A 17864-nucleotide genomic window follows, 5' to 3' on the forward strand; every position below is an offset into this window, starting at 1 on the left:
TCGGAAAGAGCTCTACTGCTGACGCTGTATTTGTGGGCTTTGAAAATCAAGTGCCTTTTGATGACTTGTTGTGTGGTTCACATCTTTGATTTATCCCCAGTCTCCCGGTCTAAGTTCATTTGCCAGCCTCAAATATGTTTGACTTAGAAGTTAAATTGTGTTTGTACGAAAGTTGATTTTACTTTCCATTCCTGAAGTTTCTGCAGAAGACACACACACACACACACACACACACACACACACACACACACACACACACACACACACACACACACACACACACACAAAGAACCACATAGTCTTTGCATACAACTGTAACACATTGTGCTCTGTGCTGCTCGGATGATGAATGTGAACGCTGAAGATAAATATCCACTGTCATCTGTCTTCAGCTGCTCAGTTCTGGTTCTGCCTCTGCTTCTGTTGGCCTGCAGATAAACAGCATCTCACTGTGGCTACACTGGACATTAATGAACACGCATACTTATGTAAGCACACACACACACACACACACACACACACACACACACACACACACACACACACACACACACACACACACACACACACACACACACACTCACTCACTCACAGATTTCTGTAATTATGACAGATTGTTCACCTGGTTTGCTCCAGACTTGACTGCATACAGACAGTAAACATTAGCCAACGTGGTAAAGGGGCGGGACTAGTGCTATTAAGCACATTAAAGTGTGCAGCATTGTGTGAAGGACTGTCTGTGACTTACTGCTGTCCACATCAATCATCCAGCCGCTTCTTTGGGTTCTCCCTGTGTGCTGTAGGTAAAGATTGCTCTTATAAAGAAATACAGTGAATAAAAGAAAGAACACCGGCTTCTCCATCAATAACAAATACCACCTTGTATTTCCTGAATAATCTTGGTTCATTCATTGTGCTGGTCGGTCTTTCTTTCTTTCTTTCTTTCTTTCTTTCTTTCTTTCTTTCTTTCTTTCTTTCTTCTTCTTTCTTTCTTTCTTTCTTTCTTTCTTTCTTTCTTTCTTTCTTTCTTTCTTTCTTTCTTTCTTTCTTTCTTTCTTTCTTTCTTTCGTACTTCTTTTGTCCGTCCCTTTATCTCACTTTCTCCTTGTATTAGACTCAATCTTTCTGTCAACTCTTCCCTCTGTCAACATTTTCACCAATGTGTTTTTGTAAATCTTTGCATCTCCCCCAATTATTCTTCTCTCCTTCCCTCTTGCTCTTTCTCTTTAAGTCTCTCCTCCCTCTATCCCGCAGCTTTAATAATGGATAGGATGCAGCTACGGCACTAAAGAATACATGGGAGGGGATCTTGGGACACGGCAGTGTTTGGAGCAAGTGCTCGTGCCCACATCCTCAAAAAAAGAAAGTTCCGCTGGCCTAGCACAATGTCCTGCACTCGCTGCACTCCCTGACAGCCTCAGTATGTGTCCTAAGTCACCCCCTTTGCCCCTACATCCACTGTGCCAACTTACACACACCCACATAAACACACATTTAGTTTGACTGTACTTTATGGAGCCCTTCACTCTGCCCACTTTGCACAACACTTCTCATGGACGGTTAGAGTGCTGCCAAATCCAGCTCAGTGGGACACCAGTGGCCCCTCCTCCTGCTGACCTTCACCTGCATTTGCTATCATCTCACACAAACACACACTTGCGCACGACACAGGATGGAGGAATAATGTTATGCTTGTGTACCGATGTAAAAACACATTAGTTATTCACCAAAAAACCTCTCACTCGGTACAAATTACAATTTTTTTTCCCATTTTATATATATATTCATTTTAGTTTCTTTTCGTGTCACTGTTACAGCTCATGTAATGCACTTTTTGGCTAGAGACCTGCTTTGACTAATGTGCTGACGACACTGAGGTATTGCTGAGCAGTGAGTAAGTGACAAACGATTACTTACATAGGATACAGAGGATCAGTATCTATCAATGTAGAGCCTTATTGATTGCATGGAGTTGTTTGGCATATGCTGTAACAAAGACACAAGACTCCAGAATAACATTTCACACTGGTGGCACTACTGCCACACACTCTCTTACATGACTGCACCAGTGCCAGATTTGGTGGCACCACTTCCCTAAAATAATAAATATGTATTGTCCTAGAACTGTTTTAAATTCCTTTACATTATATTTGGGCACATCTATGATTAAAGTGTAGAAGAGATAAAGTGCAACACTGCAACACACAGATAATCTAGTACAGACAGGAAACATACTCCAAAATCGGTGTGTACCATATTCTAATGTTTACAATCATATGGCTATAATTTTTTATATGATAAATAATACTTTATATTGTGAAAATGTTATTATTCTGACTTGTGGACAAAATTACATCATATATAGTGTAATAGTATGACAAATGTTGCGTGTGTAACTCGTGCACTGCATCAACAACCATGGCTGAAACGGCTGCATGGTTGAGGAGTTTGGTCCAAATAAGGGAGAGACTTCAGTAATGTGGAAGTGGTTTGGTTACAAAGGATCAGATGTACAACAAACCACAGTGATTTTAGTCTTTACTGAATATTTGAAGGCACATTGTTACATTTATGCTAAAATATAAAACTATAACACTTATTTTATTGCAATCGTATGCACTTGAAATTCATGATAAAATGTTTATCATATTTTGTCACATCATGAAGAATATTGTTATCGAAGAATATACTTGTGATATTATTTCAGGGGTATGTTGCCCACCTCTATAGTGAAGACTATCAAAAAAATGTCAGGATGCTGATTGCACACTTTGGTGTAAACAGTGTGCGGATGCTGACCACATGCATTACCGCATTGCTACCTCTCTTTAAAAAGTCACAAAGCACCATCTCAAGATTATTCCCGGAGTGTCAGAGAAGGCAATGATCTGCACAGGTCGGAGATCTTATGCTCTTGTAAGATGATTTGCAAGAAGATGCTCATGGCATGAACAGTGGACGAGCATGTTAACTTGACAGTAATGTTGAGTAAACATGAAATACAATCTGTGGAATTTAAAATATGATACGCAGGGTTTTAAGAGTGAGGCTCGCAAAAACACTGTAAATATGTTGTGATTTGTTGACGCTGTATGTTTTCTTTAACCTAGTCATTTGATAACTATCACATCATTAGTTTATGTTCTACACTTATTATAAACTGTTCCTTATATTATATGTTCAGTTCAACTTCATGGTGGCTACTGATAAATGTTTTGCAATTCTCTAAAGTATTCATCTCCACTGTAAATGGTGCATTTATTCCCTTCATTTTTTTGTGAGGGCTTTGAAGTAAACTCAAATAAAGCTGCAGTCCAAAAAGTGTAACTTCTCGTAATAAATCTCCACTTGCAAGGATGAATATTGCCTTTAAACATCCACTACAATGTTTTGCTCTCTCATTCCACTTTCACGCTGGCTGCTGCTAGAATCAATCTGAGACTGTGAGAATGCATGGAGTAGAATTGAGAAGCAGCAGGTCACATTGTATGTGTTCTTAAGCATGACAAATACTTTCCAGGACTCTGCTGAAACCAACTGAATGCAGGCAACTTCAGATAGACGGTGGGCTATTAATCAGGTCTGTGTGATCAGATTAGACCTGCTCCTGGTTCTATTATGCTTGTGGTGAAGTGAATTATGGCTTATGAAATAAAAAAGTGGAGTGGAGATGGTGCTTGTTGTACTCACTTCTTAAGTTTTGAAATGGAGAGGCTGCATTTGCTTCATAAAGGCATTATTTCAGGGTAGATCTGTTTTAATGCTGCCATAGATGATGTCAGCCTTGGCCCTTTAGGAGCTTCTGCATGTGTGTGTGAGTGTAGGTGGGGGGTACACCAAGATAGCATGGCATGTGAGGATAGTGAAAGATGGTGGCCATTAGGGATGGCTCCGATTTGGCACCCACTCCGAGGGGCAATGGTGCATAGCTAACAGACGACAAACTCCTGAGCATCACTACCAGTTATGCCATAAGGCCGTGTGTGTGTTTGGGTTGGTGTACAGCTGTTGTTCTACTATTCTTCTCAATAGCCCTCAGGCCCTCAAGTTTAAACTCTCTATCACTGCTGAAGCACACACACACACGCACGCACGCACGCACGCACGCACGCACGCACGCACGCACACACACACACACACACACACACACACACACACACACTCACTCAGGAACTGCGGGTGGATGACTTGTGTTGAGGTGTGTAAGTGGCTTCAATGATGCCAAAATAAAAACCACCCCATGGCCTTTGCTCACAAGGAGGATTTAATGACTTTATTTAGGTTTTCACACAGATTTAGGAATGTCCGTGTTCATTTTTAGTAGGGTGACCCCCAAATAGTCAATGAACCCTTAGACAACGAAAAAAGTCTTTGTCGACCAAGTTTTCATTCGTCGTTTAGTTGCAAGAAAGAAAAGAAAAAAACTGCAACTTGTCGGAGATGTTATTATTATCTTACAGAAACACTTGTTACCGGCTGAGTCTTCCCCTTTAGGAAGTGGCCTTGTGGGTAACCTCAGGGTGACTTACGTCCAGTGGATCAGACATAAAGTGTTTAGAAAGGCCCAAGTTTCAGTTTAACAGTTAGCTAAATGTTGTGTTCGCTGCCCCAGAAAAGAAAAACTTTGAAACATAAAGATGGTGCAGGTCCGTTTATACCCTGACTGTCAATAATCTGTTCCTAGTTTAGACGGATACGCTATTAGGCTCAGATGCAATATACTGTCTGTAAATAAATTAACGAAATGCTCAAGTCTCCTTCCTGGTTGTTCCAATACATTCAGAATCTGTTTTGATATTTTGCCGTTAGCATTGTTGTTAATAGGCAGTTTGTTTTGTGTATGCGTTTGTAAAAGTTTTAATTTAAAAGCTCATTGTTACAGTTTTGTATTTCTCTGTAATGTAGCAGTGTTAACGATGTTCCCTATTACATCCCCACTAAGCCAGCATGCGGCTTAAACCCTTTTCTGATCCAGTGATTCTGTGACTTTTCCTACAATGTCACCAGGAGGTTGACATGTATAGATTTAAGTGAAATGTCTCAACAACTACTGGGTAGATTGCCATGGAATTTGGTGCAGATGTTCATGTCTCCCTTCGAATGACTTGTAGCGTAACAACTTATGTGATTCCTAAATCTTTCATCTTGCGTTACCACCTGGTCAGTATTTCAGTTTGTCTGCTACTTTGGTTTACGACTGAATGCCTGCCTCACTTGTAGTTTGTCTTCATTGCTAATTCGTGAAAGTTAACACGATAACGTGTTAAAGCTTAATAGTGATCATGAGAGACATTTTACCTTGCCAGCAGCAGCATGTAAATGTGGCTGTCTAATTTTGATTAATGTCTTACCTCTATCTTTGTTTCCTTTCTCACTACGCTGTAATTAAAGATTAATACCAGAAAAATAATGTTAAAGAAACATTGTCATTGGGAGCACTTTAGCATACTGAAGTCAACATTTATCTCAAAGCAAAGCTACTTAAGTACAGCCTCACAGAGCCGCGAGCATGATTGCAGACTTGTCATTTTTTGGGAGTAATTTGAAACAAGTTCATGTCAACTCAACTGTGTCAGAGTCCTTCAGGCCAACTTAAATTTATGTTGCAGGTCCTAATGAACAAATTAAGTCAAAATGTCTCTCAAGTATGAATTCTGACAATTCAGTGACATGATATTTTGAAATTCTTCCTTTCGAAGCTGTTAATGAGGTTATTTAGTTACCAGATTTGAGACCAAGTTCTTAAAATGCATGAGCCAAATAATTCAACATACAAAACTTAAAAAAAATATATATAAAAGTTATTGGGAAGTGAAGTCTTAAGTAAAGTCTTAGAGCAGTCAAGTAAAATCTTACTTGAGCTGTAAGTCTTATTCTACAAGAGGTTTTTATTGTATTTAGGCAGTCTTTATCTTTAATGTGGTGTACTGTATAACCACACACCACTATTGGAGGTAGTTTGGTCATTGTTAAAGCACGACACCCCTAAAATAATGAACATATCTTGCTCCAGTCAAAATCTCCCTGCTTCCATAGTTCAGCTGTAAATGAATCCATTTACTGTCTCGATCAGCCAATTCTGATTTTAATGCTGCTCGTGATAAAACATTTAGAGCTGCTGTCACTGCTGTCAACACTCTTAAGAATTAAAGCCAGTGTGTACGAGTGATAATAAAGAACGTTGTAGGATCATTATTTAGCTATTGTTATCTGTCGAGACTGAAAAGAGCATTAATTAATCGAAGCAAAGAGATACCACAATTTGGAACATTATTATGAAGCCTGACACAGGGCATAATTCAGTTATCATTCATTAGCGACAGTATTGTAGTGAGTTATGTTCAATGGCTGCTTCATAATGCTCTCAGATGTGACTTAACTAAGCCAAAAATGACGACCAAACTGTTTGTTTTTAAAGAAAAGAATTAAGACCAGGGTGCCAGCTGTTTTCTGCACCATCTTTTTCAATGTCTAACTGGGTGTCTAGCCATGTGGTGGATGTCAGCGACCGACCACGCTGAAAGCTTTTATACGGCACAGTCCATTTCCTATCAGGACCTGCCCTGCTCTCACCATATGATCAAGTGGTGTGTCAAAGGTGTGTGTGCGTGCATGTGTTCTCATTCACAGTGCATTGATTGAATTTCAAGGCATGTCCATGTAATGATTAATTCTATATTCACCACCACTGATAGATCGCGTTATGATGAGTGGGGCGGTGATGAAGGTGCAGCCACTCAGGCAAGAAGAGTTTATGATCCCTGACTTTTTTTCAAGATGTTTAAAGATGTCTTGTTGTTATGTCTGTTTGATTTACAGTAAGTGTTTAATTTATATTTTGTCTGTGTGTGTTTTACACTCCGCGGGGAGTGTCTCTGTGGCACAAGATACAGGACTCAGGCCAACATGCTTTTGAGGCAAGGAGGACAAGCGTGAAATGAATTGTTCCACTTCATCTCCGGCCAGCACTCTTCTTTTGAGGGAACAATTTGTCGGTTGGCATACAAGGGAGGGTATGAAAGGAGGAGGGCAGAGCGACGATTTGGCGTTCCTGGGAGATCCCGTGATCCAGCAGTGATTTCCTGCTGTGGATTTCGGCTGACACTTCTGTCCCCCGCGAAAGTATACAAACTCAGAGTGTTACACAGGGGACAGGATGCAACAGCAGTCATGGTGCAATTGTTTCAGACAGTCTCTCACCATCTCTTCCCTACTTCTGCACATACACACACACGCACACGCACACACACACACACACACACACACACACACACACACACACACACACACACACACACACACACACACACACACACACACACACACACACAAGCAGTAGTGGCCCAGTGACACGGTGGCAGAAAACAGAATTTACTTCAAGCACATGACACCCTGGAGTCCTACCTCTTCTCTTTTTCTCTCCTCACCTCATCTCTATTTGTCTCTCCGCTGCCCGTCTCCTCCTCCTCCCTGAGCCATGTTCGCTTTAATTACAAACATGGCTTTGGGGAATTAGTGGCCCTTTGTATATTAAATGATGACGCTGCAAGACTTTTGTTCTCCTGAATGTGTTTTAGGAGAGTGCATGCTCATTCTCCAAGGATGTAGTTTGCATAAAAGATCACATACAAGCACCTGGAAGCATACACACACAGCAAGTGTCCTTCATCCAGAGGGAAATTACTTTCCACCCAGTTGTACGTTTCTGTTCTGGGATTTAATTAAATTATGCAGCAAAGCCTTTGTCTGACATTTTTAAAATGTTTTCAACCATTTATTTCATGAAAACATACATTTCTCTACATGTTGGAAATTATAGAATTAATAGAGATTGAACTACTAATGTTTCATGTTGAAAATTGTACATTTTGGTGATGAGATTGTGATCATGCAGTGACAAATATATTCAGTTGTACTTCACGACAACTACAATTCATAAATAAAAATTAACTTCAACAACAAGTACATGGAGTATTCATTATGCAGGCAGGGTGGTGCCTGCCGTTTACATTATGTATTATATTAGTTGACTATGCAGCATCAGCATGAGGAGAAGAAGGATGCAAGCTTGTAAAAATAGGTGTAGAGCTGTAGCCAACTCAGAATTTTTCCAGTTGAATTGGATTTTAGTGTGTTTCGACTTTCCTTTCCTTTTTTTTTTTTCTTAATCCGGACTATCTGACAATCAGAAAAAAAACCACAGTGCTCTCTCTTTTGTCTCTGGATTGCCGAGGATCTCTGTCCTGGTCTGCTTTCAATGGTGTGCAACGGAGGTTTTGTTCTCTTTGTGTTTTCCATGCGTGTCTCCAAAGGCGTGTGAGTCCACTGCCACCTGGCCTCCTCATCAAAAACAACCACAAAAAACCTGACTGCTTAACAAGAGTCTCAGTCGGCTGAGGGGCCTCTGAATGATGATTTGACTCGTCAACTTTAATGGAGCAGTCCTACATGGGTGTAAATGATACAAGTTTTGAGAATGTTTTTTTTTTGAGGAAGGAAATGTTTTTTGGAACTTAAAGGGCACCTTTAATGGACACAGAGACCAGTAAATTAAATTACCATCTTAAATGTAACATTTTTCTGGAACAAATTTACCATTATTTTGCAGATTTACAGCTTTAGCATACACATTTAGACTACGTACGAATGGCAGATGCTTATTGTTGATATTGATATTAATTGTGTATATTGACTGTTGTGGCCAAACATTAATGGGTGAAAGAATCAAAGAATCATTGAGAAGAGTAGTGTTTGAAAGAATGATAATGAACCTCTGATATTATGGTTCTTTTTTGTCCTCTTTCTTTTTTCTTTTCCTCCTCGTCTTTGAACATCTGAACCTTTGAATGACTTGCAGTTCTTTTAATCTAACTTTATTTCTTCTCAAGTTGTTTGCTCATTTCAGGGTCTCAGCATATTAGAGAGTTCTAAGTGGACTTTTTGGTCTCTATGTCCTTGTGTTTTCTCTCCTTTTCTCCACCCCCCCCCCCCCCCCCCCCCCACACACACACAGACACATTAAAGAGGCTTCTCTGAGTCTCTTTTGTTCATCAAACCAGACTCATCCACTTGTAGTCAGACGGGCATGCCGAGGCAAACAAAACAAACAACGTTGATTTTTGTGAATGAAAATCCAATACCGCAGCTTGAATGAGACCAGATACTATATGTAATTCAGGGTAGTATGCCTGGCATCTTGGCACATGCTTCCAAATTCTGCCTCTTTTCTTCTTCTTTGAATGTTCAGCTTCATTAAGTAAGCCAGAGAGACAACAAACATTGGTGGAAATAAAAGAAAATCACTAATCATGTTTATATTTTTTGCTTTTTATCATTTATACTAGGTTACATGCTTTGTAATTTTTCATTATGAATTATGATTTTACTTCTCTTTTTTAAATGATATGTGCTTAAAAAAAAATCTACGTGTAATAAGTGAAGAAAGAGATACGTTTTGATCATAACTTTAAATTTTTTTCTGTACCTGTATGAGCGTCTGTGTGTGTGTGTGTGTGTGTGTGTGTGTGTGTTTGTGTGTGTGTGTGTGTGTGTGTGTGTGTGTGTGTGTGTGTGTGTGTGTGTGTGTGTGTGTGTGTGTGTGTAAGTGAGAAGAAGAGAGAGATTCAAACAGCTGTGAGATTTTGTGAGAGTTGGCCAAGTTAAAGTCGGCTCTGGTGACGCGTAAAATGAGCTGGGATTTGGGGTATTTGGGTTCAGTCTTTCTGTGAAATGAAGTTTTCCCCTTCATTAATCACTTTATTACCAGACCCGAAGGAAATGGCATACATAGATACAAACAAATACAGTATTGTTGCATTCAAAAACCTACACTCTTACAACATTATGATAGATAGACATAAAGAAAAACAGTTTTTTGTGTACCATAACTTTCCTGCCAATGACAGAAAAATATTTAGTATGATGGCTGCTCTTTTTCAATTACATATTTTGGATATTTTGTTGTATTATTGATTAAGTTCTGTATGTAAGTGTGTGTGTCTATGTGTTGGCTTTCATACTGTATGTCTCTGTTTCGGTGCTAAAGTGTAGCCTTAATATAAGAAATCACACCTCTGTTGTCCCACAGTCAGACCTCACTGTGTAGGAGAGAGTAGCATCATCAGCTCATTCATGTGATGTAGAAGAGAAAATGACAGGGTTTGAGTTACTATAGAAAATACTATATGTGTCACCACTGCTTGTCTCTGTCTTCAATACATTTGAAACTGCTTTTGTCAGTGGACACATGAGGTCAGAATTTGTAGCTGGGTTGTGGTTTGGTTCATGGGCAGACAGTTATTTGGCTCAAACAATAAGAGTTTTGTGCTCATCCTCTAGCTGTGCTCCATTTGACCTGCTCTGTGGTAAAGCACCTTCAAGACTGTGTATGTGATACACTGAACCCCACCCTCTTAAGCTGCTGTCAATCACTTAGGGCGGTTATGTAATTTATTGCTCGCTCAATGAAGTAGAATTTTAAAGTTTCAACTGAAAGCCGATAAAGTAATAATATGATTTTTATTTAAATAAATGTCTAAGTCAATATCTATCGCTGCATGAGATAACATAATGGTGATATAGCCTGTGGCCCACTGATGAGACAGCCATTGAATTTGCAGTATTATGAATTAAAAGAGCTGGGTTTCTGTGGTGACATTCTTTGGGGGAAGAAAAGTGGCGCGTAGTTTGTGACGCATTTTTCACGAGAGGACATGCAGAGCTAATCCAACAAGCTCGCTCTTTAACTCACTGTTCAACTGCTGACTGACTGACATCACACAGGTGACAATGTGTGGACCTCTGGGAAGAAGTGATGTGCAAAAACACAGCTGCAATTACCGATTATTGCCATAGGTGACACCAAAGAGAACGACACAGACATCTTCAAGACTTTAACTTTCATAACACACTGTTGTCTGATTACTAATGTTTACAATACCATATTTACTTCAATGCAAAATACAATGGAAGTAGATTGTGTGTTGGGAATAAGCTGTTTAACCCAGTGGCCAAAGTTTAGGGGTTCAAAACTAATTGCACAGATGCACCAGGTCAAACAATATGATTATTATATTTTATGGAAAATGCTTTGACTCTTCCTCAGTGATGCTCTCCAGGCCTACTGTTTTCACTCATAGACTGAGAACCTAAATGCTGGACATTGACAATTTGGTTAGAGGTGAGAATGATTTATTGTCAGAGGAGGAGATGGAGGGGAATGGCTGAATGAAACTTAGCTGTGCTTGACTGTGCTGTGCTGAGTGAGGCTCGACTCCATTCCTCTGCAGCTAAGCTGGCAAGTAAAATGTTTCTAAAACCAACAGTACTGATGGACAAAACTAGAGCAATGCAATGGTTGGTAAAAATGGAACAGCAAAGTTTGAAATGAAACCAAGCACATATTTTATGTTAGCAGAGATCTCCCTGGTGAAATGAGCATTACTTACTGAGAATGTAAGTCAGGTCAGTATCCAGGTGCACAAACTCGGTTCTCACTTCTAGCAGACCGAACAATCCTCTGGGAAAATGGAAAGAACCCGTTACTTAAGTTGGGCCATAGCATACAATTCTCAGCAGGAGATAAACAGCTAAAGCAAGAGTGGTGGATATGTGCAGGTTCTCCAGCCTGGCATACGTCCCAAACATATTGCTCGGGTCTAATGTGTTTCTAAACAACTACTTAGTTCTACTGCAGGGAGACCAGAGGACATGTGTGTCCATATAGCAGCAACCCTGTAGCTGAAAAAGCGTCTCTGTTGGGCTTGAGAAAACTTTAGCGCAGTAGACAAAGAATCCTAAATCTGACTCCTCAGTTGTCTTTTCATTTTCAACTTGCTATACTGCTTTTGCCACCGAAGCCCACTCCAGACGCTTTTCTTTTCCCTCTCCTGGGAAATGGTGGTTCTGGATGTATGTCAGTTGGCTTTCCAGTGATGATGATTTGATGTGAAGAGGATAGCTTCAGGCTAATTGGGCTTGGTCTGCTCTGGTCAGCCTGACTGCACATAGCGCTGCAGAAAGCCTGTGGTCAGCAGAAGCCTGTTAGCTTCTCACTGACCACACAAACATGGTTACAAACACATAAACACTTCCTTTCAGACCGTGGGCACTCGTTGCTTTCCTTATGCCTTGGTGAAGTGTAATATCTGTCAGTTCTGGGCCAGCGAGGATGTAGTGGGGCTGTATACAAAAACATATTGGTTTTAGTAGGAAAAACTTTGGACGTCTTTAAAGAGAATAATTCTTATCTCTGACTGTCCACGTCGTCGGCCCATTTATTTTTTTTATAATTAGCAAAGGAAGTGGGTGCAGTAGAGGAAGAGAGATAAAAGAGGAAAGCAGGAGATAGACAAACTAGAGAGGAGAATAAGCTCTAGGGAGAAAGAAGAGGGGAAAAAGACAAAGACAATTGGTGAAGAAACCTGTCAAGCCAGTTCAGGTCTGAGCCGCCGCTGACCTGTCAGCTTTAACAGCCCACCACAGTCAGCCAGGAACCAGGATAGGTTTAAAACCTTGATTTGCTGTCCCTCTGTCATACTGCAGTTGTCAGTCAGCCAGTGGGATTATGGTTCCAATTTTCAAACGGTTACGGTTGCTGTGATTTGGCTTCTGAGTCATCAGCCAGTCACTTTGATTGGCCACAGACTATGTTATTTGAGGCTGCAATTAATTAGCAGTGTTGTTGGGTGAGGGACGAAGGTTTGTGTGGGAAAATATACAACTTGTGATTGTGGTGGCTATTAGGCTGGACAATTTTGAAGAAAAATAACGGCCTAAACAGAGGTTAAAAAAAAACAACGTGTTTTTCAGTGCACATTCCCATTGTTACTTCCTCCCTTTCTTTGTTCTTTGCTTGCTTGCTTTCTGAGGCAATCTTTACCATATGCAGAAGAGAGGCAGTTTTGGATGGCTGCCCCAGGACTTTTGAATGGAATTTTTATATTCCAAACTCTTTGTCTGTGGCATGCGAATGAGTTTGGTAGTGCAGGCATCATTTCAGCAGCATTTCAAAGACGCGCACATTGTTCAGTGTTATGGTGGTGAACAGAGTGTTGATGCTATGATATGGAGATAAGGATGAAACAGGGAGTGTTTCCCTTTATGAGCATGATTCTATTCAATTGTTCCTAGCTTCCTACTGCCAGTAGCTCATCACTGTTCCTGTTGCTCTTTGCTCCAACCATCTTTAAATCTCTCCTCAGTCTCACCACTGCTTAGAAAAAACACCAATTCAGAACAGTAGATTCACCTGACAGCTTCCATTATACTGTAATCGGGATCTGACAATGTATTTTTTTCTTTCAATATGGTAACTTTGTCAGATTAGACAATCAAAGCGCCTTAAATTGTGTCTTTGTCAGGAGGCTGGAAAACTACAAGTATGAGCTGGACCAATCATTATTCACTTTTGTGCAGGAAGTTTTTAATCACGAGTATTACTCAGCAGAAGCGCCTCTGCTCTTAACTGTTTACTCTGTGATGGCAATCTTTCTGGGAAATGTCCAAAAGTCGTATTGTTGCCCCAGCTAAAGGAATTGTTCCTCGTCGTTCCATGTTAGCAAATGTACACTCAAGAGTGTTCTGTCATCTTATTGGTCAACGTTGAGGAACATGTTGTACGATATGTCAACTAGGCAGGTAAAAACAAAACAATTCTGACATGCTAGACTTTTTGTCAGGTTGTCGTATGATGTCCCAGACGCCACATCACTGTTCTTTAATTATGTCACACTACAAGGCCTGATTGTTGTTCCTGACATTCATATTCAGGCCTGACACTGGAAATTTGTCAGCATTGACTTAATTATGTTAAAATCAAGCTGAATTTGTGTATTCTGAGCCCGCCATTCAGTGGACACTTATCTCCTCAAAAAGAAACTTGATGAAGTAGGCCCTCTTTCCTCTAATCACTGTAATTGCTATAAAAAAAAAAAAATCTCATCTACCTTAGCGCTTATTTTAATTATTTTCCAAGCACTTCTTATGACATGACCATTCTAGCATTACAGTAATGTTGTACTTTCAGGCTGTTTCTTGAATCCGGCATAACTGGTTGTTTGTAATGATGAATTCAGTAATTAATAGATTTGAATTTAGACATTCCCTCCAATGAAAATCTAATTTACATTGACTTTCCAGTAAATATGTCCCATGGTGTTGTTTATGTTAGAAGACATATAAGGGGAAAAAAGCTGAGCATTTCCACTTAGGAATGGCAGCGGCCATCTAACAGTCTTAAAAACCCAGACTTAAACAGCCAGATTTTCATAAATCGCATACCTTAGGAACCAATCCTTTCATCTATTAGATTGGGGCTTTCCATATCATCTTGCTGGAGATCAGCAGCGAGGAGGTGGGTGAAGATAGAGGGGGGGGGGGAAATCACATGTTAATAGATCCACGTGTACTGAATGAAAGCAAAGTTGTATGGAATATTTGGGGATTTATTTGACTTGGAAAAAAATATATAATTTTGATGTAACGATTTGAGCAACGACTCTTAGGGGGTTTATTCAATGCCAGAAGAGGGACATTAATTACCTTGTAAAGTGTAAGTCATTCTGCTTACTATTTATGTTGTAAAGTATAAAACATTTAAATACAAATTAGGGATTTTAAACTGGTTCCCTCTATTTGTATCCACCTCTAGCTCTGCAAAATGGAGATAGCATTTCACCCGCCCTCTGACCTCCCACTTCTATATTATCTTTCCATGCTCCTTCATCCATCATCCTATTCCTCTACTTTTTGCCTTCACTTTTCACCCTTAACATCTCTCCGCCTTCCCTTTATTCCGAATCCTTCCTGTCTTCGCATCTCTTGAATCTCTTTGCACCCACACAGTGTTTGCTCTCCCTATCACAGTCTTTCTTCTCTATCTCTCTCTATCTTGCTTTTTGTTTCCCTTTATCTCGTTTTTTCCTCTCTCATCTCTTTGTCTGTCTGGCTGTGTCTTTCTCTTGGGATGGCACAAATGCACACACAGACACACACGAGTGAACACCAAGTGTACCCATAATTCTAACAAGATAACAACCCATGATCCAAATCACTGTCCCTGTTTTCCTTTTTTTGCTTTTCATTGTTTTTGCTAAGGGGTTTTGCTTTCAGTGAGAATCAGCTGCTTTGTCTGAAGTGTTGTTTAGTGAAGTCACAAAAAACTTTGCGCAGTCTGTGTACTTTTACTTCTACTTTTATCTTGAACAAAGGAATTCAACCTTATCAAAAGTTCTGGTATGAAGCAAATATCCCTCTTAGTTTGAACGATGTCCTGCAGTTTTTTAGATGATTGCCTAAATCCAAAAGCTGCTGCCTGAGTGTGTGATGCTGTCCTTATTCCCCTCTTCCTGCTGTGATCTCTCTTCCCTTTCCCTGATCCTCATGTATGTTGCTGTACAGGAGTAGCTAAGAGCATGTGTCTAAGCAGGTTGGCATAACATTAGAGAGGGCATGCTATTTGATATGGCGGTAATCTTCTGTTAAATCCCCCAAGAGTGAAACACAGTCGCCTACAGCTTTGCACAGATTTTAAAAATGGTTTTCTTTTCTCATTTTTTCTTGTACCCCCTCGCTTAGATCAATTCTTCACATGTGTGTGCGTGCGTGTGTGTGCGCGCGAGTGTGTCATATATGGGTGCGGAATTAATGAGACTTAATGTCACTGTCCCCGGTTAAGGCGCTGGTTAAGCTAAGCACCCCAGTATAGGTTTATAGCAGAATAATGTGATTTTGTGTCGTGCACGTACTGAGGGCAGTGATGTGTCATCAGGGCTAAATGTGTAGTAGGTGAAACTTGAAGCTGGCTGATAATTCTTGGCTCAACTGATTGGTTTATTTGTAGATTTGTTTGAAGAGGCAACTCCCACTAAGCTATATTCTACTTTTTTTTGATAATTAGTACTTCAGGAATTAGTATCTTGTTTTTAATGGTATATTTGTATGTTTCTGGCTGCAATACCTGTTGTATGTGTTTTCATCCTGGAATGAGTCCCTCCTCTGTAGTTCGTAGTCAGGTTTTTATTTTAGCTATTGCAGTTCCACTTTGCTGTCAGAAAACTTTTTCTGACAGCTTGTTTTGACTTGTTTCAGTGTAGAAAATATTTTTTTTATTGCTTTTTCTCTTCCATTGTTACTTTCTTGACAATGATGGAAGTAAATTACTTCTTCTGCACACCTGCCTTGCTTGGGAAACGTATGTCCTTTGGGAAACGTATGTCCTTCAAACAATAAGAGCAGTATTCTGTAGACCTTTTCACTTTTTTTTTATTCACGCAAAAATCTGCAACCCACTCAAAATTACCTACTAGTAGTGTACAGCATCATGCTCTTTTCAGAATCATCTGACACATTTCAGTGGATTAAAGATGTGCCATTTTTTTTTTTTTTTAACTGTGCCAGTAATTGTAATGTAATAACATGCATGTGTGCTTTCTTTCAGAAATACAAGGAGTTTGAGCGGGCGGTGCATGTGGAGGAGATTGATGGGCTATGGCTGGTAAAGAGGCTGGCAGAGAACATGGAGGAGATGTTTCACAAGAAAGCCCAAGCAATGAAGGTAACCTGAATATTCATCCATCACACAACATCTAAACCTTCCTTAGAATTAAAGGATCAGTCTATAGGATTTAGTTAATATATTGGTAGAAATGTTATATGATATTCATGATTATATTTTCATATAATTGGGTCCTCTTCTGTGGAGCGCATCTTGCTGCACCGCCATGTTTTTACAGTAGTCCAGAAGAGACAAATCACACACTGGCTCTAATGCAGGGCTTTTTCATTTCTTGCTGGCCACTGTAGATTCTTGTACATGTTTGGAAGGGGAGGGTAAGGCAAGGGGTGTTCAGTTGGTTGCAATCTGCAACATCACCGCTGGATGCTAGTAAATACTGCACACTGCTCCTTTAAGCAAAAGAAAAAAAAAATGGAAATGCAAAACAACTCCAAAATGCAAGGAAATGTAAAGTTGTATTTTCAAATCTTTTCCATTTAGTTTAGTTCATAACTATTTACATTTCATATGCATTGTACACAACTAAAAAACAATGAGTACCAGATTACAAAATAGATTTTCAGTTGTGGAGGTTAATCTGTTGCCAGGGAGGCTAGAAAAGATTCTGTAAAGGTACTGGGCTGAGATCTGTAAAATCAATCGGTAAAGGGTTTCTTTCCAACCACTTTGCTGTCGTTATTGGATGTCTGAAGAAGTGCTGCAATGTCACATTTTTACAGTAAAACCGGACACATTTTGCATTTGTGTGTGTATGTGTGAGTGAGATATGTGAAGGATGATGGGTGTTGGGGGTGAGGTGACAGACAGAAAGAGGCTGTGATCCAGCCCTCGGTGTCTGTACTACTTTACTGAGCTGCTCAGACCAAAAATATGCATCGAAGAGGCAACCCTCCCACAGGGCTCAGAAAGATCTGAGTGTCACAGTAACGACTGTTAGTATCCAACTGTAAGTTAATGTTAACAAAATATGAGCATCCATCCATCCATCGGCGTTTCAGTATTTCTGCATATCAGTGGATTTTATGTGTGTTTGTAGGGGTTGTACCAGGTGCCGTTCACAATGTGTCCACAGTGCACTGCCTCTGTGGCTGCAGCTCTAGCTCCAGGCTATAGATCCTATCAGGACAACATGGTGCTGTTAACAGAAATTGGATTTCTCTCAGAGTCTGGTCTAAGCGAGGGAGGGGAGGGACAGGGGCACAGATGGTGACAAGCCATTTCCATGCTTTAGCTTTGCTTGTGCCGCTGTCCTTTTTTCTCATACTGTATATTTTACTTCTTTCTGTTCGGATTGCGCGATCATGTCTCTTTCACATGGTCACAATCCCTCTGAAAATGTCCTTCCATC

The 17864-nt window shown here is 40.1% G+C and overlaps 1 protein-coding gene across 2 annotated transcripts in view; it reads left to right on the forward strand.

The window, feature by feature from the left end:
• cacna2d3a (calcium channel, voltage-dependent, alpha 2/delta subunit 3a) overlaps positions 1-17864 on the forward strand; it is a 115798-nt gene that overhangs the window by 6901 nt on the left and 91033 nt on the right. For both annotated transcript variants that reach the window (XM_069140524.1, XM_069140525.1), the window contains exon 3: positions 16439-16555. In XM_069140524.1, the coding sequence (XP_068996625.1) occupies positions 16439-16555 (117 nt within the window). The remainder of the gene's footprint in view (positions 1-16438; positions 16556-17864) is intronic.

This window comes from Embiotoca jacksoni, unplaced genomic scaffold, assembly GCF_022577435.1.
Source record: "Embiotoca jacksoni isolate LCO1_2020_lvr unplaced genomic scaffold, fEmbJac1.0.p SCAF_9, whole genome shotgun sequence".
NCBI classification, from domain to species: Eukaryota; Metazoa; Chordata; class Actinopteri; family Embiotocidae; genus Embiotoca; species Embiotoca jacksoni.